The sequence below is a fragment of the Dermacentor andersoni genome, chromosome 11, assembly GCF_023375885.2.
Source record: "Dermacentor andersoni chromosome 11, qqDerAnde1_hic_scaffold, whole genome shotgun sequence".
NCBI classification, from domain to species: domain Eukaryota; kingdom Metazoa; phylum Arthropoda; class Arachnida; order Ixodida; family Ixodidae; genus Dermacentor; species Dermacentor andersoni.
The window spans coordinates 62,553,159-62,578,559 of record NC_092824.1 but is presented as its reverse complement, the minus strand read 5'-3'; the positions used below and the strand labels follow the sequence as shown (position 1 = coordinate 62,578,559).

At 46.4% G+C, this 25,401-nt stretch overlaps 2 protein-coding genes across 2 annotated transcripts in view; one reads left to right on the top strand and one right to left on the bottom strand.

Annotated features, from left to right (window-relative positions):
- Nucleotides 1-25,401, bottom strand: part of LOC126517492 (tyrosine-protein kinase transmembrane receptor Ror-like) — a 316,867-nt gene that overhangs the window by 34,987 nt on the left and 256,479 nt on the right. Inside the window, exon 5 of the mRNA XM_055064215.1 lies at nt 8,321-8,396. Within this exon, the coding sequence (XP_054920190.1) occupies nt 8,321-8,396 (76 nt within the window). The remainder of the gene's footprint in view (nt 1-8,320; nt 8,397-25,401) is intronic.
- Trs31 (trafficking protein particle complex subunit 31) overlaps nt 1-25,401 on the top strand; it is a 133,318-nt gene that overhangs the window by 99,814 nt on the left and 8,103 nt on the right. Inside the window, exons 7-8 of the transcript XR_008609583.2 lie at nt 1,444-1,488; nt 4,040-4,131. The gene's annotated coding sequence lies outside the window, so the exon portion shown is untranslated. The remainder of the gene's footprint in view (nt 1-1,443; nt 1,489-4,039; nt 4,132-25,401) is intronic.

Sequence of the window (25,401 nt, the reverse complement as noted above, 5' to 3'; positions counted from 1 at the left end):
CAAAGCACACGGGTCACAATGGATGAGCGTCTGATTCCAGCACGTGTCAAATTTGGAAAGCTCCGCGGCGCCCGATCTCAGAGGCAACAGAATTACGCACTGCGTGAAAAGCTTGCCCGCGCGGCGTAGAGTAGCCCAGCGGCCCCGATAATCTCCGAGGAAAGCTGATGTGGGAGAAATATTATGCGAGCTGAGTTGGGAAATTGCTTTCCTACGTTACCGAACAATTAAGCCACTCACAGCAGTCACAAAGAGGCTTGACAAGGCAGGAAAAATGCAGGAACGAGAGACGGCTGGCGACGACGCCTTGAAGTTCCCGTACTAACTCGCTGTGACGTCACCGATTTTGACGACGTCAGCTCAGACAAAGTTAAATTTCCTATCGATAAAAGTGGACTACATTGTATTCTCAAGGAGCCAAAGGCTGAACTTAGGAAGCCTCGAGAACTGCTGCTGAGCCACAATTGGTCGAAAGGAAAAAAAAAGGAGTAAAATACTTTGCATTCTGTGACGTGACACTGACGTGGCGCGAAAGTAAAAAAAAAGTGCGACCATCATTTTCTCCTCGAGCTATCATTCCGCGAGATTAACGAAAATATATGCTGTTTGATGAGTACTTTATCAGCACATGCTAATTTCTGTTTATTATTAGCGTCTTTGTCAACAACGGGAATAGTTGGCGATGTCTCCCCGCGATCAAATCACCTGTTGGCCCGCCGCGGTTGCTCGTGGCCACGGTGAGCACAAGGCCGCGGGTTCGATTCCTGCCGCGCAGGCCGCCTTCTCAGGGGGGCACGAATACAGAAACGCTCGTTCACTCGTGTATTGTGTGCACGTTGAATAACCCCAGGTGGTCAATATCAATCCGGAGTCTTTCCACTACAGCGTGCTTGGTAATCGGATATAGTGGCTTTGGCACGTGGAACTCCAGATCATTATTAATCATCTCTTGGCAGAGAATGGTCGCATGCCTTCTGCAAGCGCAACGATTAATGTAGCTGAACCTAATCTTAGCTTTTCTTGCTCTTGACGGTGGCTGATTCGTTGGGGAATAAATGCTGCACAGAGCTAGGACTCTCTCTATCATTTATTTGTCTTGACTCAAATGAATTCAGAGCGTGCTTGACTGCCATGTTGTTGATGCAGCGCTGTCTTCGCCCCGTTGACCGTGTGAATGCACCCAATCAGATTCACTTAGCATATTCGTGAAAGGGTTGGTGGCTTTCCAATTAGATGTGGTTCTACAGCTTCGGTTAGCCAGATTATTTTTGGAGATGAAGTGACAAAATTAGAAGCATATGAGTGATGTCAAGAAGTTAGCGACTTTTGAGGTAACGCAATTTGAAGGATGACTGTCGGCACGTTTATTACGTGTTTATTGCATTCCTAACTGTCACTTTTGGGATTTAATGCGAATGGTCAAAACGCTTGCCATGTGCGCAGGAGCTGACGCTGTCTGGTACCGTGCCCTGGTGATGACCATCACAGGTAAGCAAATGTAAATTTACTGCGTGGCCTTCCACATATTGTGAACAAGGGGTGTGCGACTTGCAATATTGAGGACCGAATTGGAATCCAGTAGTTTTCCAAGAATCAACAGCCGATCTCACCATTGAAATGAAACCGTGTTCACATTCTGGTATATCCAGGATACGTCATTACACTGCCCGTAAGAAGCGCTGTTTAGCGAAAGAAGAAATGGAGCATTAGGAGGAGCAAATAAGTAGTTTATTCACCTACTCAGGAGTCACTGGTGAGTGGGACCTTATTGCGGGTTAGACGGAAAATTCTGGCTTCCTGAGCAACGTACCATGCCCCACTTCGTAAATTCTCGTATTCTACGTCCTCTTTTGTCCCAATGTTATGCTTAATTGCACACAGTCGGCGATGAGATGTATGTTCGAAAACTATACGTGTTAGCGAATAGTGCCTGTTTGATCTGCTTGATTTAAAGAACGAGACGGATAGGCACATTCCGATTAGTTATTCGTTAAGCTCCGCATATTCGCACATCCCTATTGTGAAAGCTCGAACACATCCGCTCCATGTAATCACCGCTCCCGACTTCTCTTTCTCACCTAGAGATAGAGAGGAGACGTAACGGAGAGCGAAGGAGCCGGTTCCCGGTACTCGTGCTGCCATCTGTGGGACGCGTCACCAATCGTAGCATTTTTAAAGAATTCGTTTACTCTCTCTCTCTCTCTCTCAGCTGCTGTTCTCACCGCGCGCGGAGAACGAATAAAAAAATTCGCCCAAATTGTTGCTCCCGGCGCGATGCTCGATTGCTCTCCATTTCGAAGACGCATTGCGCCGCTAGTTGGTTTCTGAGTGTTCTTTCGACTGTACTGGAACGAACTCCTTTCGGTAGAGCGTGCGCACTTCGGAGCTCGCGCCCGCGCAGGATTGGGAGAGGAGGGAGAAATTGAGACGCCGAGCATTGGTGGCAGTGGTTCCCGGCAGAGGGCGTGTGGTGATGTGCGCTCTCGATGACAAATGGAGGCCAAGGCGGAGTGGAGAAGGGGAGAAGGAGAAGAGGGCACAGAAGGAGAGAGAAGGGGGGGACGCTGTTTACATTCGTCTCGGGCTGCCGGCGTGAGACGAACGCGCACGAGTACATTCCCGACCGACGGGCCTCCCTCCGAGTGATAGCAACGGCGCTTCGCTGCGTGCTCGCCATCTGCTGCGTTGTCGCGAGGCAGACGAAAAGACAGTGCGTCTGCTGAGTATAGGATACACAGATTTAAACAGCGTAAATCGATAGCGTAGATATGGAAAATATATACCTTAGATACCATCTTAACCCTTTCAGTGTCGCGTCTGGTACGTTTTTTATTTATTAATTATTATTATTTGAAGTGCAGCCCCTGCCTTAAGTATTATGTTCGGATACTATTAAAGGATTACAGCGGCTTTTTTTCGGTTGTGCAGAAATGAAAAAAAAAAGCGAGTAATGTCAAATGCTCTCTTGGTGGGGTTCTCGCACTCCTGTGTGACAAAAGGAGTGTCAAAACGAACATAGCGGCACGGAAACGCGGTAATGTACCGGTACCTCAGTGACGCTGAAAAGGCTAAGACATTGTTAGGGTATTTTGTACTTGTATCGTTGTGCATTCGGCAATGCATATATCTGTGTTTTCGATAGAGCAACAAAAGTATCTTCAGATACGATATATTACTGTCACAAGATCCTTGAAGACGCCTGTATAAACGAACGCAGATATTTCAAGACAGCACTGCTTCTGTTTGTTACGTTATTTTCTCGTGGTCCTATCCGTTAGCGCTTTCTTTCTTCTTCCACAAAATGATAATGAGTTTGTGTGTGGAGCCATCGATTAAAATATTGACCGCCCTTCCACTGCTGTGAATAGGGGTGCAAGCGAAGCTCGGGAACCGCGGGCGGCTCTTCGTTGCCGTAACGCCTCGGCTTCGCGCTCCCTTACGGCGAGCCTTTTCTCGAGCGAGTTCTCGGTGGCGTTCATCAAACGGCGCCTGTTCTTCGGTCGAACGCGGGACGCGCGGCCCGCTCCCGCTGCCGTTCCTTCAACACAGCCTGCTCTTCGGCAGAACGAACCAAACGCGGCCTCCCCAGCTGACTGCTGGGCCTGAACGTATTTATTCAGTACGGTCTCCAGCGCCTTGGAATAAAAGTTAATGGAAGTTTATTTGACACATTTATTGACTGTCCAACGTATGTAGTGAGAGGTGTAGTGAATACAAAACATGCGCTACGAAGAAGCCACAAAGTAAAACTCGCTGCGTTGGTGTTACTTCTTTGCATATAACTAGTTCATCATAGACCTTGAACGCAAGGACCTGCAGGGACGTGCTTACGCTAACGCTATTATCGTGTAGCTGCCGACTCTGATAGGAGCATAACCCGCAATGTACCATCACCAACAAAGGGAAAAAAAGGAAAGAAAAAAGGGTAAAATTGATTTGCTGTCAGAGAGCACTTCTGGACAAATGAAGCAGTCGCTAGCTGTAGTGCGATATGCTGTCGGCCTGCTGTATAGGAGTGTTTTCTATTATCTTCTTCCAGTGTCCCCTTCTCAACATTCCAGCAAGACGCGAAGGACTGCCAGTCCCTCACCACATCTGCCACAGACAGGAGCCACCACCAGCAGTCGACAGGTGAGAGTGGGTTTACGTAGGCGTGCCCTATTCTTAGTCGGCAGAAAACGACATGAGTTCGTTGAATTAACTTAATCTGTAACGAGATTCCGTGGAAACCAGCTAGCGCGCAAACGTACAAGGTGCGCTTAGCTTTGTGTGCATAAGGCTCGGTTTCATGAACATTTTAAGAAAGCTACCAAGCATTGGCTTGGCGGACAATGCGTGAGTTTTCTCTGACCCTCAATAACTGAATTTCGAACGTCAAGGAGGCATCTATGCCAACCTTCGTTATGCTTACTTCGTGAACAGTAGTGTTTACAAGGTTATTGTCGATTTGTTCTGCGCTTCCTACGACTGCATCCCCTAAACATGGCCACCGAGAAATTTCGTTTAGGCATCGAAGTTCTGATCACAGTGACGTCATTCCTATTTACAAAAACATGGCTTCGTATGCTGGTGCGCACGACTAAGGTGTCGGCAGACGATGAGCGTTGCCGACGGTGGCCGGGTTCAGCTGTCGAGTCGGCTACAGTCGACAGTAGTTGGATCTTTGCTGGTTCGCGTCACTCTGGTGTTCTGTGGCGGGAAATTCAAATCAGTGAGCATTATATGGCCCGCTGGTACACTTGGGGGCCGGAATGGGGGTGAGGTACTCGCAACTCGAGTGTGGTGATGGGGGTCGAGGGCGTTGTGCATTGGCGGTAGCAGCAGACCTAAGGTCTGAGGTCAGCAGACCTAAGGTCTCAGCGTGAAGCCGCTTATTCAAAGAGACCGAGTAGTTTCTTGCGTAGCAAGAGCTGCTTCGTCGTTGGGGTGACAAAACTATCGATTCTAAGTCCTTGGAAATGCCCGTGTGACACAGGGGTAGCAGTGGTCTTGAAACTAGAGCGTCTTGGTTTCTCCATCTTTCGGCGTTTTGGAAGACTTCATGTCTTGCTGTACACCCCACTCTTCCTTCGCTTGTATGTTGTAAAATATTTGTCATGTTGATCGTACTCTTTACTCATGATTTTTCCACTAGAGCAGGCGTATTCGTTGCACCTCTTCTGGAGGAAGTTGCCGGCCAGCTATTTTCTTTTTCTTGAGAGATAACAAAACGATAACAGATGTTATCGTTTTGTTTCGAAATGTAATAAATGTAAGTTTGCGTGATTGCATGGTTTGGCTGCCACTTCCAAAAAGAAAACTTGAAACCGGTGCAAATGCACGCAGCATCATGCCTTCGGACGCCGCGTTTCGCTTGGAAAGGTGTTTTGGGTAAAGCTTGTATGGATGGATGCTGCGAGCGTCCCCTTTGGAACGGGGCGGTGGGTTGCGCCACCGAGCTCTTGTTATTACATTGCGTAATGTCCTACCTATGTGAAAAAGAATAGGAAAGAAGAACCCACAATGAATTCCCATAACCAGACTTTCTCAACCCCTATTATAAATTTTGTTTTTGCGCGCCTCCGTTGTTTGTCGTTTCCCTACTTTTCTTCCACCAGTCTTCCAATCGCCGCTTACTAATCTCTACTGCGGACATGTTTACTTTCTCCTTGCTCTCGCTGATCCTAAGGGCTTCAAGGTAGCCGCAGATGCTTAACCCGGCCGCTGGGCAAATATCTTCCCATTCTAATAAAACATGTTCGATAGTTTCCCTACCTTTACCGCAGCAAGTACATGCGTCTTCCTTTTTGCATCCGCTTTGTAAGTGCGTGTTCTGAGACAGCGTGGTCTCGCTTCGAAAAGTAATGAGGTTCCCTTTGATTTATCATAAATTTCTTTTTCCTGATTTAGTTTTTTCCTCTTCAGTAGTTACTTATATAGCAGGCTTTTTTTTTTATTGCCGCCATCCATGCGATTATGTCAGCCTCTCTGACTTTCCGCTTGCCATGTTGCTCACCATACCGGTCATACTTGCTGCTAAGCTTCCTAGTTCTTTTCTTCCACTGTGAATAAATGTTTTTCCTCTACAAATACCTGAACACTCTCCCAGCCCATTTACTTTCTTCCACATTCCTCAGTCGTTCTTCATAATTAATTTTACTGCGAGCTTTCCTCACTTCAAAATTTGTCCAGCCCATAGCACCCTGCATAGCTTCATTTGTAGTTTTTCCGTGAGCGCCCAATGCGAGGCGTCCCATTGGCCTATGGTTGTATCGAGTCTTGATTGTATCCCTGATTTCAAGCAAACAACCACATTTCCAAATGTAAGTCGTGCAAGCATTATAGCTTTCCACATACATCGGATCCCCTCGTACCATTGCATGCCCATAGTACTCTGTGTTACTGTTATTGTTTTTCCTGTGTTTCCATATATCTGTTGCCTTCGCTTGTCCATATACCAATATATTTATATTCTTTTACGCGAGGCATTTCCTTGCCCTGTATTGACACTGTCTGTTCACTTTCATTGAATACCATAACACCTGATTTTTCTAACGCTAAATTTCAGGCCTAACTTATCGCTTTCCTGTCCACAGATATTAGCCAGACATTGTATATCAATTTGCTTGTTAGATAGCAACACAATGTCGTCCACATAAAACAACACTGGAAGTTGCTGCTGCACTAGTGTACCCGCCTGTTTGTATGAGAGATTAAACATGCTATTACTTCCCTCTAGCGCCCTTTCCATCGTCACCATGTAGACTATAAACAGTAGTGGGGGCACCCCTGCCCCAGTCTCTTGTTGATATCAACTTTCTCCTCGCTCCTCATCCCTTCCCATTCAACGCAAACGGTATTTTCTAGGTAAACCTATCTCAAAAGCTGCGCACAATCGTCGCCTAAGCTTTCCGCTTCCAGAATATCCCCCAAAATGTTGCGGTCTACGTTGTCATACGCCACTATATTGTCTAAAACAGCCACATATAACGATCTCCTTTTTACTCTTGACATATTTCAAGACACTGAGTATGGACAAATAAGTTATCATCCAGACGCCTGCCTATTGTGAAGCCATTCTGAAGTTCTCCCAAAATGCCATTATTCTCTGCCCATGCTTTCAGCTTTAACTGCCTGCATTGCTAACCTGTATATCACCGATGTAATGGTCAACGGTCTATACGAGTGAATGCCGTGTTTCTCCCCCTTAGCTTTACAAATTAAATTCATTCTGCTCTGTCGCCAACTGCCTGGCATTCGTCTACATTCTAAAGTTTTTTTTTTTTTTTTTGCTGCTTTTTCTGTATGCGCTCTCTAGTGGCGAATTCGTGAAATCGCGTCGCCGCACACCGGAGGATCCGGGGGTGACCATGATTGGATGAAACCCGGTGCGCGTTGCCGAATTTGTCATAAGAAACTCGTGATACACTGTTTTGTACACCGATGGATTCAGAGTAGCCCGCAAGAAAGTTTCCCGTCTCCTCCTTGTATTGCTCTGTGACATTGGTTCGTTCGACGTCTGGCAACGTGCTCTAAAGCACGTCGCCACACGTTTAACGAACCATTGTCAAATTAAAATACAAAGGTTTTTGATTACTCAGGTTCGTTGGACGCCTGACGACGTCCCTTGAAAAGAAAGAGTGCTAGGACTTATGCTTACTCATCAAGTCAAAACTTTCCGCTTGGTCATTGACCAGAATCACTTGTGTCTCTTCTAACATGCCACTTGACTAATCGAATTTTCGTCGAAGTGTCGCCTAAATGGCGATGAGGTAGATGGCAATCAGGCGCAGGAATTGCCTGGACTACCAGCGCTTGTATGTTTTTGTCTTTTCCTCTTCTTTATCGGTTGTAGTTCAGTAGTGTGTAAAGTGGTGGAACATTCACTTTGCCGTTTCAGTGGTCGTGCGAGTAGTTGCCCAGGAGGAAGCTAGAGACGATAATAAAGCCCGGTGAGCACAATTTAATCGACTTATTCTCGCACTAAAGCGTTAAGGCTTTCTTCGACGCAAGGTGTCAGAGCCAGGACGCTCTAAAAATGATCTGGTCAAATATGCCACGGAGAAGAAAGAGCAGGCAGCTTTGCGGCATCTGACGAGGTATCGCTATTCTCGTAAAAGTTTGCTGGTTCTCGTCGAGGAAGTGGTAGCCGAGCTAAATTCGTTGTTTATTGAAATACATAAGAATAAATGAAAATAAAGGCAAGGGAAGTGATGCTGAACACCCAGTCTGCTGACGCCTGAACGGTGGTCAGCAGGGGGGGCGTTGGTGGAGTGAAAATAGCAGAGTGGAGTAAAGAACATAACTATTTACAGAAATGACGTCATCACGCTCTACTCACCTTCCTCCCAATCCTGGGAAATGGGGAAACACTGGCGGAAACTGCGGTATCTGCGCCGGCGCATGGTGGATGGGACCTGTGGGAAGAAAGGGAAAGGGCACGTGTTAGACTAATACGAATCATTAGCAGCCTATTATGTTCACTGCAGGACGAAGGCCTCTCCCAGCGATCTCCCATTAACCCTGCCTTGCGCTAGCTCATTCCAGCTTGCGCCTGAAAATTTCACAATTTCATCGTCTTGCCTAATTTTATGCTGTCCTCGACTGCGCTTTCCTTCCTTTGGCACCCATTCTGTAACTCTGATGGTCCACCGGTTATCAACCCTTCGAATTAGCCTGCCCAGCTCCATTTCTTTTCGCTTCACGTCAGCTAAAGTATCGGCTATGCCTGTTTGCTCTCTGATCCACACTGCTCTTTTCCTGTCCTAACGTTACGCCTGACATTTCTCATTCCACCGCTCTTTGCGTGGTCCTTAATTTGTTTATTACGGAGAAGACAAAGCTTATGTTCGATAGCCTGGCAAGGGAACAAGAATTCATGATCGCCAGTTGGCATTTAGAGTTTGTGCCGGAGTACATTTACCTATGTCGATTGCTCACAGGGGACCCTGATTATGAGAAGGAAACTTGCAGAAGATTAAGAATGGGTTGGAGTGCATACGATAAGTAATACCAAATACTGACTGGAAGCTTACCACTGTCGTTGAAAACAAAAGTGTACAATTATTGCATCCTACTTGTGCTAACATATGGGGCAGAAACTTCGAATTTAACAAAGAAGTTCGAGAACAAGTTAAGGACCACGCAAAGAGCGATGAAACAAAAAACGTTAAGCGTAACGTGAAGAGACAGGAAGAGAGCGGTGTAACTTATAGATCAAAGGGGGATAGCTGATATTCTAATTGGCATGATTAGAAAAAAAAAAGGAGCTGGGCAGGCCATGTAATGCGTAGAATGGATAACCGGTGGATCATTAGAATTACAGAATGGGTGCCAAGAGAAGGAAAGCGCAGTCGAGGACGGCAGAAAATTAAGTGGTACGATGGAATTAGGAAATTTGAAGGCACAAGTTCGAATAATAAAGCGCAAGACAGGGGTAATTGGAGATCCAAGTTTCTGCGGGTTAAGATCCTCCGTCATTTGTAGCAATTGATCCCCAGTGTTGCTGAACAGGGCAATGTCATCTGAAAATCAAAGCTTGTTGAGATATTCACCCTTGATCCTCACTCCTAAGCCTTACCAGTCGAAGAGCTTGAATGCTTCTAAGCATGCAGTGAATAGCATTGGAGAGATTGTGTCTCCTCGCCTGACCAACTTCTTGATAGGTCATTTTCCAAATTTCTTTTGGAATCTTTGTAGATATTCCCAAGATATTCACGCATGTCTCTTGTACTCATTGATTACGCAATGCCTCCATGACTGTTAGCATCTGTACTGAATCAAATGCCTTTTCATAATCTATGAAAGTCATATACAAAGGTTGGTTGTACTCCGCAGATTTTTCAATTACCTGACTGATCATATGGATGTGATACAATGTAGAATCTCCCTTCCTGAAGCCAGCCTGTTAATTCGTGCTGCGTATTTGGTGAAAGCAGAAGGCAAATGTCGTTTGGTTACAACAGTCAGACGTTCTTGAGGGTTGCAAGGTGGCGACTCGGGCAAGCTTAAGTTCTTTTAAAGTGCAAGCACAAAGACAAGAGCGTTAGAACTTGAAAATAAAACGGGACACATTGGACTTAGTGTGAAGAGAACGAAACATATGCACCGGTATTCGGAGGAAGTAACTCCTGTAATCACTATGTCCTGGCGCAATAAGCTGAAGGGCTGAAACGTCTGGAATAACTTCAATTCGCGAAGCTACGACAGCGAAAGAACGACTCGCGTAACGATCAAAATACAGCATTATGCAATAGGTGCGTGTCGAGACAATACTTGACTCCATATCAACAGATTGAAAAACAGCTGGACAAATTGCGTAATGCATGGGACGGCCCCCAAAGGAAGAGCAGACGCATGCGACAGTGGCAGAGATGAGTGGAGAGTTGAGATGCCCCACTTGCGGATACGGGGAGATCTCTGACAAGGGGCGTTTGTTTGCTGCTGCTGATTATGGCGGACACAGACCCGCTCAGAAGTCTTGCAAACACCAAACCTCCTTCCTAGTTTTTACTTTTTGAAGTACACTGAGTTTGAAAGGAAAATGTTTTTTGTGTGCGTACATTCGACACCAAAAGTTCGCGAAAATTGTAAATATCCTCACTGCCTTGGCACTCTGATCATAATTTAGGTAAGATATGTTGATATTGTACAGCAAGTTATCCGCTGCCGCTTTAGATTCAAGGATAGATGCGGTTACATTTAGTGTATTCGTTTTACTGACCTGATCCGATAACTTTAGAGTACAAGCAAAATTATATTTTCGGACTGTCCCTGAATTGAACCCAAGTACGATGTCCGTTCGCAAGCCCATCTAGAACATTCGAACGTTAAACCAACGAGGCGAGATTCATCACCTGAACGGCGCGCCGCCTCCTGTCTCCTGCCACTCAAACAATGGCTTTCCCTCACAAACGATTCTGCAAGGTGGCTTTGCCGCATCATCACCCACATAAAGGTGAAGCACGCTTTACAGGCGATACTATTGTCGCTTGCGCACGAGGGCGAAGCACACGCAACTACAGCGTTCTGCTTGCTTGCAATTGTGCCACTAATTGTTCTTGAACACAGGTAGAGTGCGCCATCCATCCGCGCACCAACCGGCGTTACTCGCTAGCACTCTTTCCGCATACATATTCATTTGCGCTTCGATTCAACGCTTGCCGTATTCGCATTTCATTCTCTCCCTCTCCACATCGCCCCATCTTATCCCTCGCTCCGTTCTCAGCGCATGCTTCGGTGCGCGTGGTCTTTTTAAGTTCCTTTTCTTCGCTTCTTTTGCTGCGCACTGCGTACAGGTATAGCAGCGGAACTACGAAACTACCGGTGCGCGCGGCCGGGATGATACTGCACGCTCTCGTCTCGCGCCGATATTCATATTGCACGCGGGATGGGGGGAGGGGGGCGGAAAGCGCGCCGACTCTAACGAAGCAGAAATAGAGCGGACAACCGTTTCCGGCCGTCGCGCGATTGGCCGCGGCGCGGAACGATGATGACTTCCGCGATGCGCTTTCTCGCCTCCGTGCGCAAAACGAGTGTCTTTCCCTCGCACACACACACACACACTCTCTCTCTCTCTTCTATCCACTGCCGCCTCACGATAGCGGGAGTTACGGAGCTACGCTCCATCAACGACGAAAGATAGAAGCAGGTGAAGAAAAAAAATGAGACTGAACAAACCGTGCGTGTAAGGAAGAAGAGAAAGCGATGGGAGACTGCGATAAGCGAGGATATGGGGATGCAATAAAACCGTAAAAAAAAGGGGGGGGGGGGGGGATCGCATGCGCAAGAATGACGGCGTCGCAATATGGTGGAAACAGCTCGGAGAGCGAACGGCCGCTTGGGAACGCTAGTATCGCTTTGCGTGCCTTATACCGTAGGGCATAAAAGCTTCGCGCGTGCAGTGTGGCGGAGAATATGCATGCGCGGGAGAATGAAGGAAAGAGAAAGGAGCACCCATAAGGGCGCAAGGAAGCGGCGCGTGGCCATACGCCACGCCACGCCATGCCTGGCGCTCGCTCGTTTCGATTTCACGCCAACGCGCTTGCTTTGCTGCCCTCCCCGTGCGTTTGCGTTGGCTCTGCGTTTCCTGTGCGTATGTGGCCGTATACTTTCACGTTCTTCTACCGTAAGACAGCAACTGCTGGCTCATGACTTCGGGGGCGCTGGCTGTGTTTTGTGTTGAAGGTAACTTCAACTTCGCCTTCGGCGCTGCTCGGTTTACCAGGCGGCGCCCAAGTTTCCCATTGCAACGGTGGAATATGCAGCGTAGTGCCGTTGTGTTATGGCATCCAGCTTTGCGGGACGCGCATAGACATAGCGCAAGAAAGCTAGACAGCACGAGCTGTACTAGGAGAAGAAGAAAGGACCGCACGGAAACAGACCGCATTTGCAATGACCACCGCCTACGGACAAATACCCGGGAAAGTGGACGGCCACGTCTGTAGCGGGACTTGTTTAGCAGAATGCATTCTATCTCCCCAGGAACCACTAAAGCTAGGAAGCGTGCCACATTCCCTGTTCCTTTTACTTCAAAGCAACGTCAAGGTTTACATTTACCCATCTCGTTCTTCTGTGACATTGGCTTAATTGATAAGCTCTCGACTATCAAAGTTTGCACAGTCACCTTCGTCTTGCATGCACATACGGAATATACAGGGTGTCCCACGTAACTTGAGCCAAGAATTTAAAAAAGAAAAGGCGCGTCGGAAGGGAATCGAACCGAGCGCGTACTATTCGCAGTCGCATATAGTAAACTCAGGCAATTCGTTTTCCCCATAACCCACTAATTAACTACGTTTAATTACGCAACTTTTTAATGATTGGCTGAGAACCCCAAGTGTGATACGCATATTTGTAGAGCACCTTCAGAAATCACCGATCGAATTGTTTCCTGCACGATACGTCTCACGTAGTTCTTGTTTCCGGGTTACAAAGAAAGCCCGCAAAATAAAGAAAAAAAAAAAGAAACGAAAAAAAAACCACTTGACAGAGCGCTTGCGCAGTGGTATCGTGCTGCTCTCAAGGATGCGCTCGGTGAACAAGGTCGGCTCCCGTCGGATGACGTCAAAAATGCATGCTGCATGCCGAGCGCTGCCGAGGAGATGAACAACGCCCTGCCGCTTCCCCGTCGCCAGTCACAATGCAGCCGACCTTGCCCACCGAACGCACGCTCTAGCGCAGCACGATGCCACTGCGCAAGCGTTCCGTCACGTGACTTCCTTCATATTTCGCGGGAATTCATTGCAACCCGGAAAAAAGGACTACGTGCGACGCATCGTACAGGAAACAACTCGATCGGTGGTTTCTGAAGATGCTCTACAAATATGCGTATCGTAGTACTTGGGGTCGTAAGGCAATAATGAAAAAATGCCAGTGCGTGTAGTATGCGCTCGGTTCAATTCGCTTCCGAAGAGCCTTTCGTTTTTAACATATTCGCTCGGATTACGTCAGACACCCTGTATTCTTTTCCTTGTTGAGACTTTCATTTTTCTGCACTCCTCCTGCTCTTAGGGCGTTATAATACACAATGCCTTTATTTATACAGAGTCGCGTGTAAACGACTACATACACGCCCGCAGAATTGTCCATTTCTTTTATCAGATAGCTTTCTCTCTCTCAACTAATTTGTCAACAATTACCGATGCTGCTATGTACATCCACATCGCCGTAGAAGCTCGCAAACGCAGACATAACTTTCAAATGGATTCAACACGAGCTAAGGTGTGAAGCGCGGCGCAGCGTGTTTGAACGAACCTCTCTACGGAGGTGTTTGTAAATGTCTCGACAGATGGCGCAATGTCCCCGAGACATGACGCTGCTCGAGGCGCCCTCGGTGACGCTGGAGGAGTCCGACGCATGAGTATCCGTAGCAGCACGGCTTCGTACGGTGTTATTTGTACAAACATGAGCGATGTACAGGATGATAGTGTTTATAAGTTTCGCGAAAATTTTGAAAGATCGCCCGCTGCAGATGACACAATTGTGATGCTTGAGTTTGGTTACTAGGACAGGCGGACATTGAAACACATATTCAACGATAGAGCAAACATTCACTAATTAGCTTTTTTAATAACGAATTTGCGGCACAATTTGCAACATACAAATTGTAACCGGCGAGATTGCAAGGCGTATACCTTGCAATAAGATTTCCGGAGTGACAAGAGTCTGGAGATGTGCGCTATCGAATTCGCTGTAGATGTTCACTGTTGTTCCACTTATTTCTTTAAGGAAACGCTCTTTTATGCACTGAAGCACGAAATTGACTGCGACGTCCATGCATTTCGTGGCACACTTATGAGAAATATCTCTAAACTGCTGTCATCCTGGCAATTCATTTCAAGTGGATACCGTTTTGCAAGCTCACCGGCTACAGTTACTAAAATGCAATGTCTTGCGTTAAGTAATTGAGAAGCTAATTAGTGAAATTTCATTAATTCGTTGAATATGTGTGTTTCGGTCTCTCGTGCTAGTAATGTCTGCCTCTTCTAACAATCCTGGCTCGAAAAGCGATTGGTGCACTAGTGCAGTACTTGAAGTGCACCAGCTTAAGAGACCGTTTATAGGGTCCTTGTGTATGGTGTCCCTCCCACACGTACTCAGTGCTTACCCTCTCCCTTTCTTCCTCTTTCTATTCCCCTTTCCCCCACCCCCAGTGTAGGGTAGCAAACCGGATGCTGTTCTGGTTGACCCCCTGCCTTTCCTATCCTTGTTTTCTCTCTTTCTCTCTCTCTAATAATCCAGCTGAAGGACAAAAATGAAGGTATGAGCCACAGGCGATTTTTAAAAATGCCCTAAAACTTGCATAATATGCGCGTGACTCTGCAGAGACCTCCTCGCACCGTGTTCATTGGTTGTGTCCGCTGGATGTATGCCAGTGAAAAGCTGGGCTGTGTCGTCTTGTGAACTTCTATAAACTTTGTCAGGCTGGTGTAATAAGAAAAACAGTACAGATGAGATAGACACGAAGGATAAATTAAGCTTTGTTAAGCTTAAGAGGAAGCTTTAGCTCGGGTGGTCCTATCTAAATGCATGGGAAAGGAGAAATCGTTTTTCTCGACAGTCAGCTCACCAAGTTTGGTGAGTTTTGCTGTATTCAAAAGAGAAAAAAAAGGTAAAATGTAGCGACTGTTGGAAACGTAATTTTGGTTTAGACCGTCTACTTTTTAAAATAAAAAGTGTAGAAAATCGTACATTTTTTAGGGAAGGAAGATATTAAGTTTACAACTGTGTAACTCAGCAATGAAAAATGATATTTTGGTCTAATAGTACATCTAAAACGGACAAAATTGATGTCCTATGCACTACACTGCAGTGTACCTTTATTATGTTGATGTGGCATTTGAAAAACGTTTGTAAACATAAAATTCATGGAAGCTGAAAATGTATATACCGAATTTGTCCGCTTTAGGTGATTTAACGCATGCAGTTGACAGAACAGTGAAATCTGTTTGTTGACGTAGAGGGAGAAGTTTGTAAACTTCAGCCTTCCATTTCTTTTTAATTCTTGTACAACATTCAGGCCCTAAATGAAAATTTCGCGTGCAAGAGTCAGTAGAATTTAACTTTCTCTCTAAAATGCTGCACATTTAATTAAAATCGGCCTATGGGTTATCCCAGAAAAGCATTACTGCGTTTAACATGTATTTTTGAATAGGCAGCCTCGGAGTGAGACCCTAGCTAAAGCTTCCTCTTAAGGCTCATTTCCAGCTTCACAGGCGCATATACACTAAATCATGCGCACATGACCGCCAGTTGCGGCCTTGTGTTTCTGTATGCGTGTCTGTGAAACTAGAAATACACATTTAGTTGGAAGTCGGCACTTCTGTCTGTCCCTGCGCTTCAATACGCATTACGAACTAGTGCGTTCTTATACCTCGTTGCATCTGGTGAGGTCTGAGCGATATGCGGTAGCCGATGCGTGAATTGGTGTTCAACGAACGAACGTTACTTTATACCATAGCCAATTATAGCGTCTCATTGGTACTCCTAATTTCCAGTATGCGTTATCAAATAATGGACACCGGCTCACCGACTTGGATGCGGAGTGGGCGCAAAAAGTTTAACGACCGCGGGGGAATCTGCCACAACGGTGAGCGTGCGAGTTGTTTGTGACCGTAGCCAGATAAAAGCTTACTAGGGTATAGGGCGAACGTCGGGTTACGCAAATCTCGTTTTCTTCTCGCATCTCGCGGTCCATAATCTTTTGATGCCGACTGTACGTATGCAGTGCGAATCTCGCCATTCTTCTTTCAAAGAAGTGATTGGAAACGTAGCGTGAAATACAGTGTAATAATAGTCCTGGTGAATTGGCGTGAACGTCACCCTCATGATTCAAGGGAAGAACTTCACAAGGATGGCGGTTTTGGGCGCGTTGGTATTTCATGCTATTTTCTTCAATTATCGCATCTTAGAATGAGTGAAGGAAACAAGACACACAAGAAAAAGCAGGAGACAGTAGATAAGGGAGGGGGGGGGGGCTAAACTAAACAACGCATGAAGAGAATTTCGTTTGCTGTTTTCAATGCTTTTTACCAGTTTATTAAGGTTGAGCTGCAGTTCGCGTCATTTCGGAAGGTGGTCTCGCCGTACTGTCTACAGGTACTTTGTATACCAAAGCGAATGATGCCATCACTGGCGTGTTGGAACGCTATTCTGAAGTATCGTCACCAAACTTGAAAGCACAGGTCAAAAGACTCCGCGGCAGGCTGAACTTGAACAAACTCATACAAAGCGTTGATAGCAGCAAGCAAAATGATATTGATGTGTCGTTTAGCTTGGCGCCCCCCCCCCCCCTTTTTTTTATTTCCTGTGTTTCCTTCACTCATTCTGAGGTGCACTAATTCAAGTAAACGTCATCACAAGTATCTTTGTGGAGAGGCTGTGCAACTTTTCAACTCTACTGATCAACAGTGGGCGACGATTGCTTTGGTCAGTGCCTTTCGTCGAAATATTGGCTGCAAGTTGAGGCTTCCCTCGGTCGGCAACAGTTACGACTTCCAAGTGCACACATTTCTGTTATAGCTATGGAGACCATTTGAACAAGATAAAATCCACAAGTACCACACGCACTACTTTCAGGCGGGCACCTTTATAGATCAAGATATTTCGCACATGTATGCAGATCCGAGCAACTTATACGTATAAACGAGCTCTCAAACACTTTGGAACTACTACAGCTCTGTTTTGGTGCTGCCCGAAACCTACGGAAGACGTTACAAGCGCCTTCACAACACACGAGTTTACTTTTATGGTCTCCGCTATAACGATGCATGTTGCTCCATTCTGCACCGGTCTTGTCATATGGCCGCTTCGGGGCTCCGACGCAGGCTGCGTTATCGGCTTCTTCTTTGGCATTTGAAACCTAAAGAAACACTGCAACACCCCTCGCCCCCGCCCCCTTCCGCTCTTTCATACCGGAGGTATGCTTAGGTCTAACGCAAGTACACGAAACTGCAGATTTCGTTCCATCCAAAAATCCCGTAATATCCGCCGCAAAATGAAGAAACTACACCCTGCACCTCAGGAAATATCCTAGTCACATCTTGACGGGGACGAGTCCGCTTATCGAAACGTTCGCTGGAGCGACAACCCTTGCCTTGACTTCGAACTGGTGGCTAAAGCTCATTAGCGATGTGTAATGATGTGCGTTTGTACGAACAGCTAAATGTATACATATACGAATGTTGATGGCGACAGGTTTTTCCTGAACAGGCGGCGAAAAGCGATCAGCGAGTCAGCGGCAACTATGCAAGGAGGGAATATTGATAAAAACAGAGCAGCGCGCAAAAAGAAAAACCAAAATAACGTCACACGCGTACTTTTTCTTCTTCTTTGGGAGCCCATAAATGCGTTTCAAATCATCCGCCACCCTCTGTGCCAGCACTATACTTCGATGTAACACATCGCACCAACTATATCGTGCTTTCCGACCATCTCCTCCCGTTCACCAATTCTATTTCCGGTGCTTCTCACTTTTGTCGACGCCTTCCCTCTTAACACTACTTTCTCGTAATCTTTCTTTTTTTTTCATCATATCTTTTTTTTTTTTCAAAGGAAAGGTACGCTTCATTCCAAACATGGCGATGAACTCGATACGTTTTGGACGCAGCTCCGGGCGGAAGCTTTTGCTCGAGGAAATTCCGAGTGAATTTCTCGACTCGCTGAGTCGGCGCCAATCATTCTGCTCTCGAGAAAGGTATAGGACTGATGCAGAGATAGAACGAAGCGAAAAAGAGCGCTACCGAAGAAGGAATAAAAAAGGAAAGATGCTATGAAATATAAGACGCTTGAGGGAGCGGACGACAGGAATTGAAGTGCGTTTCGCTGGGAACAGGAAGCGTCTCGAGTTTTCGGCAAATACTTGGGCCGTCACGTCTCTCTCTCTCTCTCTCATCACGCTGTTGGTATCTTGCGCAGCAGTTCCACATAACGCGACGCGTCCGTGAAAATCCGATTCCTCTTGACGTACTGGGGAAAGTGAAAGACGTCTTGGTTTCTGCGTGTGAGTTCGCGATCACCAGATAGTGTTAGCAGTGTGTTCAATGGGGCTGGTTGGTTCATCTTTGCAGTTTTTACTGTTTTACTGTTTACTCTGTTTTTACGCCGGATAGAGATGGAAAGGAAAGGACTACACTAATCACAGTTTTGGCGCCAAGCTTGGGTGCTGTTCTGGAGACGGTCGAATTTCCGGCATGTCTGCGTTTCGAGCACAATCAGAGATAAGAATGTCGTGAATGTGACACGCCTCGGCCGTAATTGTGATTGAGGAAGCAGATTAAACCGCGAAGTAAGAGCGCGTGTGCCGTCTATTTCTTTGCGTGCGCGTTGTCTTCAACTTGGAACCGCCGACACGAATCCAAGATGTAGACGAATTAGCCCACCGTGACTGCAAATTCTGTCATTCCCCACGCCAAGTTCTAAACTCTGCCGCCCGTGGCAAGGAGTTCCCTGTGCGATGGTGCGCCTTTTCCCATCCCAATATGCAATATTGCCGACAACGCTGCGTGCGATGGCTGTGGTGATCAAGGAGAACAGCAGTTGGAACACCAAGTGTTGTTGTCTTGCATCCATCCATTTCCTTTCTATCTATTTCTGTACCTCGATCCTGTCTGACCTTTCTGTTGTATTTTCTCACTTCATGGTTTGCGTTGCCCCACCGTTCGAGAAGTACCAAATCATAGACTATTAGGCGGTCGGTAAGCGTATTACAGCCCACAGAACGCAGGAGATGCAGGCGTGTGCAGAAGCGCCATCTTTTTCACGCCGACTTAAAACGAGTGCGCGGAGTTACAGTAGGCCTTCTGTTGTAACTACAAGGTTTCCTTTTTTTTTTAGCTGCACCACATTTTTTTTACGATTGCCTATGGCAGATAGCACAATTTTAACGATGGATCTAAATTACTCGATGAGGAGGGCATTACTTCTACAAGAAATCAAAATGTTCAAATGAATAATTAACGTGGTTGCGCTAATTAATTTGCTAATTACTTTACGACACATATGTTAAACTACGAATTATAGCCGCTGAATTCGCTCCGCGCATCCACTTGGAACGAATTCACTGGACAGCGCCATTTCCGAGATATTAATTTTCAATGTGTCTGACGAAATGCATTGCCATTACAGTTACGACATTGCTCTTTTATGCATTCAAGCACAAAAGTAACTGGAACGTCGGACACTTTGAAAATAAATATCTCGGAAATGGTGCTGTCCAGCGAATTCGTTCCAAGTGGATGCGCCGTGCGAACTGAGCGACTATATTTCGTAGATTGAAATATGTGGCGTAAAGGAATGAAAAAGTTAATTTGCGTAATTACGTTAATTATTCAATTGAACATTTTGATTCCTCGTAGAAGTAATGGCCGCAACATCGAGTAATTTAGATATAGGGTTAGAATTGTGCTATCTGCCATAGGCAATCTTAAAAAAAATTGGTGCAGCTAAAAAAAAAGACACCCTGTATAATATGATTAATTATTTCGTGCAGTATGTCAAACTGTGCCAAGTTAACATTCGCCAAGAAAACTTCGACCAGAAATTACCTGAAACTTAATTTGCTAACTTTCTATACACGCGTTAATACATGTATGTACAGCTCTTACCCTGAAACTACCTGCCTTTGTAATCGTTGTAATTAGATATCCACTGCAGGTCCTTGCTTTGCAGTGGGTAAAGATGAGGTTTATGTTTGGTCTACTGATAATAGCGGCAGCAATGGATCCCCCCCCCCTTTCTTTGTTTCTGCCGAAATGAAAGACGAAGCGAAAAAAAATAAAAGACACTTCGGGAGGCGTTGTGGTTGAAGATAACGCTACCACGTTCTCCAGTTGGTGATTTTTTTCTCCGGAGGAAGAAAGAAAAGAGGAGCATGAACGAGATATTTCACCTGGAAGAAAGGCGAAGGGAAAATTCGCAAGCGCACAGCCACTAGATTCGACGAGGTTCCCGTTAGGCTGATTAATCAACTAGGACCAAGAAGTAAGGAAACTGTTGAAAGCCGCAGAAAGAAAGCTTACAATATAGACGAATGCCAGACAGTTTCCGACAAAGTAGAACGAACTTATAAAGGTTAGGGGTGAAAGATATAGAAGCCACTCACATAGACTGTCGACCATTACTTTGGTAATATACGGGCGATTAAATTAAAACTACAAACATGGGCAGAAAATGATGGTATATTAAGAGAACTTAAGAACGAGTAGGCGTCCGGATGATAACCTATTTGTTCTTACTCAGTGTCTCGAGAGAAAGGACGAAAAGAAAGGGAAGGAGGTTAACTAGGGATAGTTCCGGTTGGCTACCCTGCACGGGGGGAGGAACATGGGGCCCGTGCTGTAGTGCCGAGGGAGAAGTGGACCAATTGGACAATTGTCCTCTATCATAACTGAAAGCTCTGTGCCAATGTCCCCAACATCTGCGCCAACATTACTGCGGGCTACGGGTGTAAGGTTTAGACGTAGTTGAAGGGAGGAACTTGCGCTCATCGTGAACTAGGAGTACGGGATTTATTTACAATATTCACATCACGACAGGAGGTACATTTCAACAGTCTAGCATGACTCCCAAATGGAGCACGAAAGACGAAGCCCCAAGCACAAAGTTTCACGAGCACAACAAGCAGGCGAAGACGGCTGCTTAAAAACCCTCTGTCCTCCCTAGATGCCTAGGTGAGGGAAAACTGTCGTTCAACCTCCGTCCAATTTCGTCGTTGGAGGCGTAGTCGACCCGCCATTGAGGGGGAGGGTTTACACACTCACATCTGCGCTTTGGTTTCACTGAACACGCTGAGGTGAACGGGTCCTTGTAGACAGGCTTAACGCAAACAGGCGCCTCAGGCAGCCGCCGCGACTGTCAGCAGACTGTGACGAATTCTGGGGCCCGTGAGAACGCACCGCAAAACACCCGTTTCCAGGAGTCCTCTTGCTCCAAGTAGACCGTGAAGGCGACATCGAATCAAGTAACAATACTCGGTCCGCCGAACGTGGCTAGCCTTGCTGGCCTTGCCGACTCTCCGAAGGAGGCGCATGGTTGATTAATTTTGCGGTGGTCTCCAGTTCTCCGAAGGGGGTGCATGGTCGGTTAACATTGCTGGCGTCGCCAGTTCTCCGAAAGAGGCACATTGTTGGCTCTCCAAAGCGACTTGTCGCAGTGAGCCGGGAAGGGTTCGAAGATCGCTACCTCCGCAGGACGATCGAAACAGCTGCGGCGGGCTGGGAAAGGTTTGCAGGCCGATCATAACACGGGGCATCACGATAGACCTTAAGAAGGCCGCCTCCTACCGCGCTATAGGTACGCGGTTTGATTGTGCTTGTTTATCTTTCTCTCTCGCAGTGTATGGAATTATCCAGAGAGAGAGGTTATATGTGGATTTTTCTTCAGGCATGACCGGAGTGCATTCTGGAAGGGTAAGGCTTAGGCAACGACTGTATACAGTAGTAGTAAACGTTCATTGCGTGAAGGGGATTGAAGGGAGAGTGGGTGGTGCCCTCAGTCCAGGGCTCCACTAGCCTTTGCGGCTCGCTGGGCCAGTTGGTTCTCCCGTTCCGTGCTAGAAAGCCAGGTCTCCGACTGCCTGTTTCTGGATATTTGCCCCAATTTGGGGGCCGCGAACTGCACTCCCACGTAATGTGGGCCGCTCTCCACATCACGTGCAGATGTATTGCGTGAAGCTCACACGGATTTGTGTACGTGTTTTTTTGTAGCCGGCGCCAGTCACGAACCCGTTATCCGGTAAGGTCCGGGTGCGGATTACTATATTTTTGGCGGTCGCGTCGCTGCTTTTCCAAGGCGTCACGTGAGTTTGTTAGAAGTTCGTCGAGAGGATTCGTTGGTGCCCGCATGTGAAATGCGCGAACTAGCCGGTCCACCCTTTTGTTTCCCTCCAGTCCCGTGCGTGCTAAGCACCACACGATGGCATGATGTTGAGAAAAGAAAGGCAAAAACGGAAAATCTTTATTCCCGCGTAGCGTAATAAAATATGATTGACAGTATCATCTGGATCCGTAGCCTATGTGGCTAGTTTTTTATCCATACCGTAAAGGTCAGCGTAAATGACAACTCAAACTGAGAAGCAAAGTAATGTCACCTTATATACATGATTTGAGGTGATGTTCTTGTAAGCCATGCCAAAATATTTTAGTCCGTGTAGATCGTTCCGGGATGCGAGCCTAAGCGCCTTCGTAGATTATGAGCCCTTGCCTTCCTTCTAGGTTGATGATATTTAGGATTTATATGTTTTGGTATTGGATAGGGTATTATTCGGTTCCGTATTTCCCGGGTCGTTGGAGTGGCTCGTTCTTTAGGCACTGAGGTCATAGGGGATACCCTAAGCGCTCGAGCAGGGCCCTGCCTATTATGGTGATATTGTGTCTTTCCCTTTGGGATATTATCACCGCGGCTGCGTGCTCTTTGTACGTGTTGTACAACCCTAGGGCCTCCAGTCGATCTGTGGCGGTATTTTCGGGTGGTGCCGAGGCGTTGATATGAAAGCTTCTATCAATCTGATCGTTTCGACTTCTTTAAATCCCTTCTTGTGGGAGGTTACCCTGTGTATCGTTCGGGCTACCTGTTGTACTGTAGATATAAGCAAGAGTAGGGTGTGACCTACTCTGCGGTTACTTTGTAACCAGAGGCCCAGAAGTCGCAGTTTTTCGCATTTCCCGTATCGGCTGCTCTCGGAGCGTTAGCCGGATGTCTGGTTCTGTGCGCGAGTATTTTGCTTTCAGTCGAAAAAATTCGGATTTCTTCGGCGCGTAGCACATGACCAACGTGTCTGTGAAGGCTTCGGCTTTGCTTATTGGCTCCTGCAGGTTGTTTTCCTTATGCCCACTTGAACCTGTCGAGACCAGTAAGGTAATGTCGTCAGCGTACAGTGCGTGACATAGGTCTAGTATTGTCTGCAGGGACAAAGGGAGCCTGCGCATTCCCATGTGAAATAGCTGTGCTGACAGGATGGCACCATGCGAGGTGCCTCTGCCCGGTACCTGTATTTGTTCCGATCGGAGTGAGTCTACACCTGTGGTGACCGTGCGCTCTTGCGGAAAAGTGCGTACGTAGGCGTAGGCTATCTCGCCGCAGTGTAATCCTTGCAGCTATTGTAATATGAGCTGGTGAGATATGGGATCGAAGGCTTTCCTAAGAGGAAGCTTTAGCTCGGGTGCTCCTGTCTGAGTACATGTAAAATGAGAAGTCGTTTTTCTCGGCAACGACTGCACCACATTTGGCGAGGTTTGTTGCATTTAAAAGAAAAACCCAATATGTAGTGGGAGTTGGCTTCTAATTTTTCATTTGGGTTGTCAATGTTTTATTGAAAATTGGCAAAAGTGGAAAAATTTCAGAAAACGAAACTATAAAGTTTACAACTCTAACTCGGCAGCGAAAAATCCTACCACAATTCTGTGAATTACAACTAAAGCGGACAAAATTGATACGTTACACATGAATGTCAAAAAACTTAGTAATATAGAAATACGGGATTTGCAGATCCCTTGTAGACAACGTAACGAATTCACGTAAGATATAAATTGACATATTGAATTTGTCCGCTTTGAATGATGTAATGGTCGCCGTTTATAGAACCGCGATATGTGTTCTTCATGCAGAGCTATTAATTTGTAAGCTTAGTGCTCCTATCTTTTTCGAGCTTTCGAATTCTTTAACAAGCTTTTAACAAAACTCAGGCCCCAAATAGAAATTCCGCTTCCAAAAGTCACTACAATTTAAATTTATCTCCGAAATGCAACGAATTTCATTAAAATCGGTCCAAGGGTTGTCAGAAAAACGTTTTTGCATTTTACATGTATTTGGATTGGCCACATCGGAGTTGGGGTCGAGCGAAAGCTTCCTCTTAAGGTCTAGCGCTACCGCTATTCTATCGGAGCTGCCTGTTGAAGTGTTTAGGACTTCGTCATTTAGCATGAGGAAAACGTCTTGGGCGGATGCTTGGGCCTGAAATTTCAATATTTAGCGTGGCAATAGTTGGTTTTGCTTTCTACGTGAGCGGTTAAGCGGGTTAGCGCGACTTTCTCCTACAGTTTCCCTAAGCAGAATATGAGGAAGATTGGTTGCAGTTTTTGAAAGTTTTTGGCCTTCGCGCGTTTGGGTGTGAGGATTATTTTAGCCTCTTCGCACTCCCCCGGCACCAAGACGGTGTCCTAGACTTGCGTGTTAAAGAAGTCTGTGATTCGATTAAGGGCTTCGGTGACCGAGATTTCGTGGCATTAGTGATTTCATCACTGCCTCCGGCTGTGTTTTTGTCTAGGGACTGCGCTGCTGCATGTACCTCCGCTATTATTGGAGCATCGAGCTCATAGTTAGTACGCCATCGCAGGCAGGGGATCGCTGGTCATGGGGAGGGCTTCCTATATAGCTTTGTCCAAGTTTCCACAATAGTTACTCATCCGTGCCTTCGAATTCGCTAGCTGTTTTCCTTAGCGTTCTGTAGGTGGCTGTTTTAGTGCCTAATGAGTCCATCATACTGCAGGATGTTGCCCACGGCGTCCTTTTTTGTGTGTGCACGGTGGCCTACATTTCTATGGACGCGCAGAAATGTATCCAATTGTTGGGCGTATTCATTTGGCTCTGTCGTTTGTATCGTTTTTTGAGACTGGGGTACCCTTTATGAGAATGATGCGATTTATGATTATATTATGATGTACATTGCAAGGATGGAAAGGGCGCCAGAGGGTAGTAATATCGGGTTTTATCTCTCGTACAAACAGGCGGGTACATTACTAGAGCGACAACTTCCAGGTTTGTTTTATGCTGACGACATTGCGTTGCTGCCTAACAAGCAAAGTGGCATGCAACGCGTGACTGATATCTGTGCACAGGAAGCAGATAACTTAGGATTGAAATGTAGCGTTAAAAAATCCGGTGTTATTGTATTCAATGAAAACAGTCAACCGACAGTGTCAATAC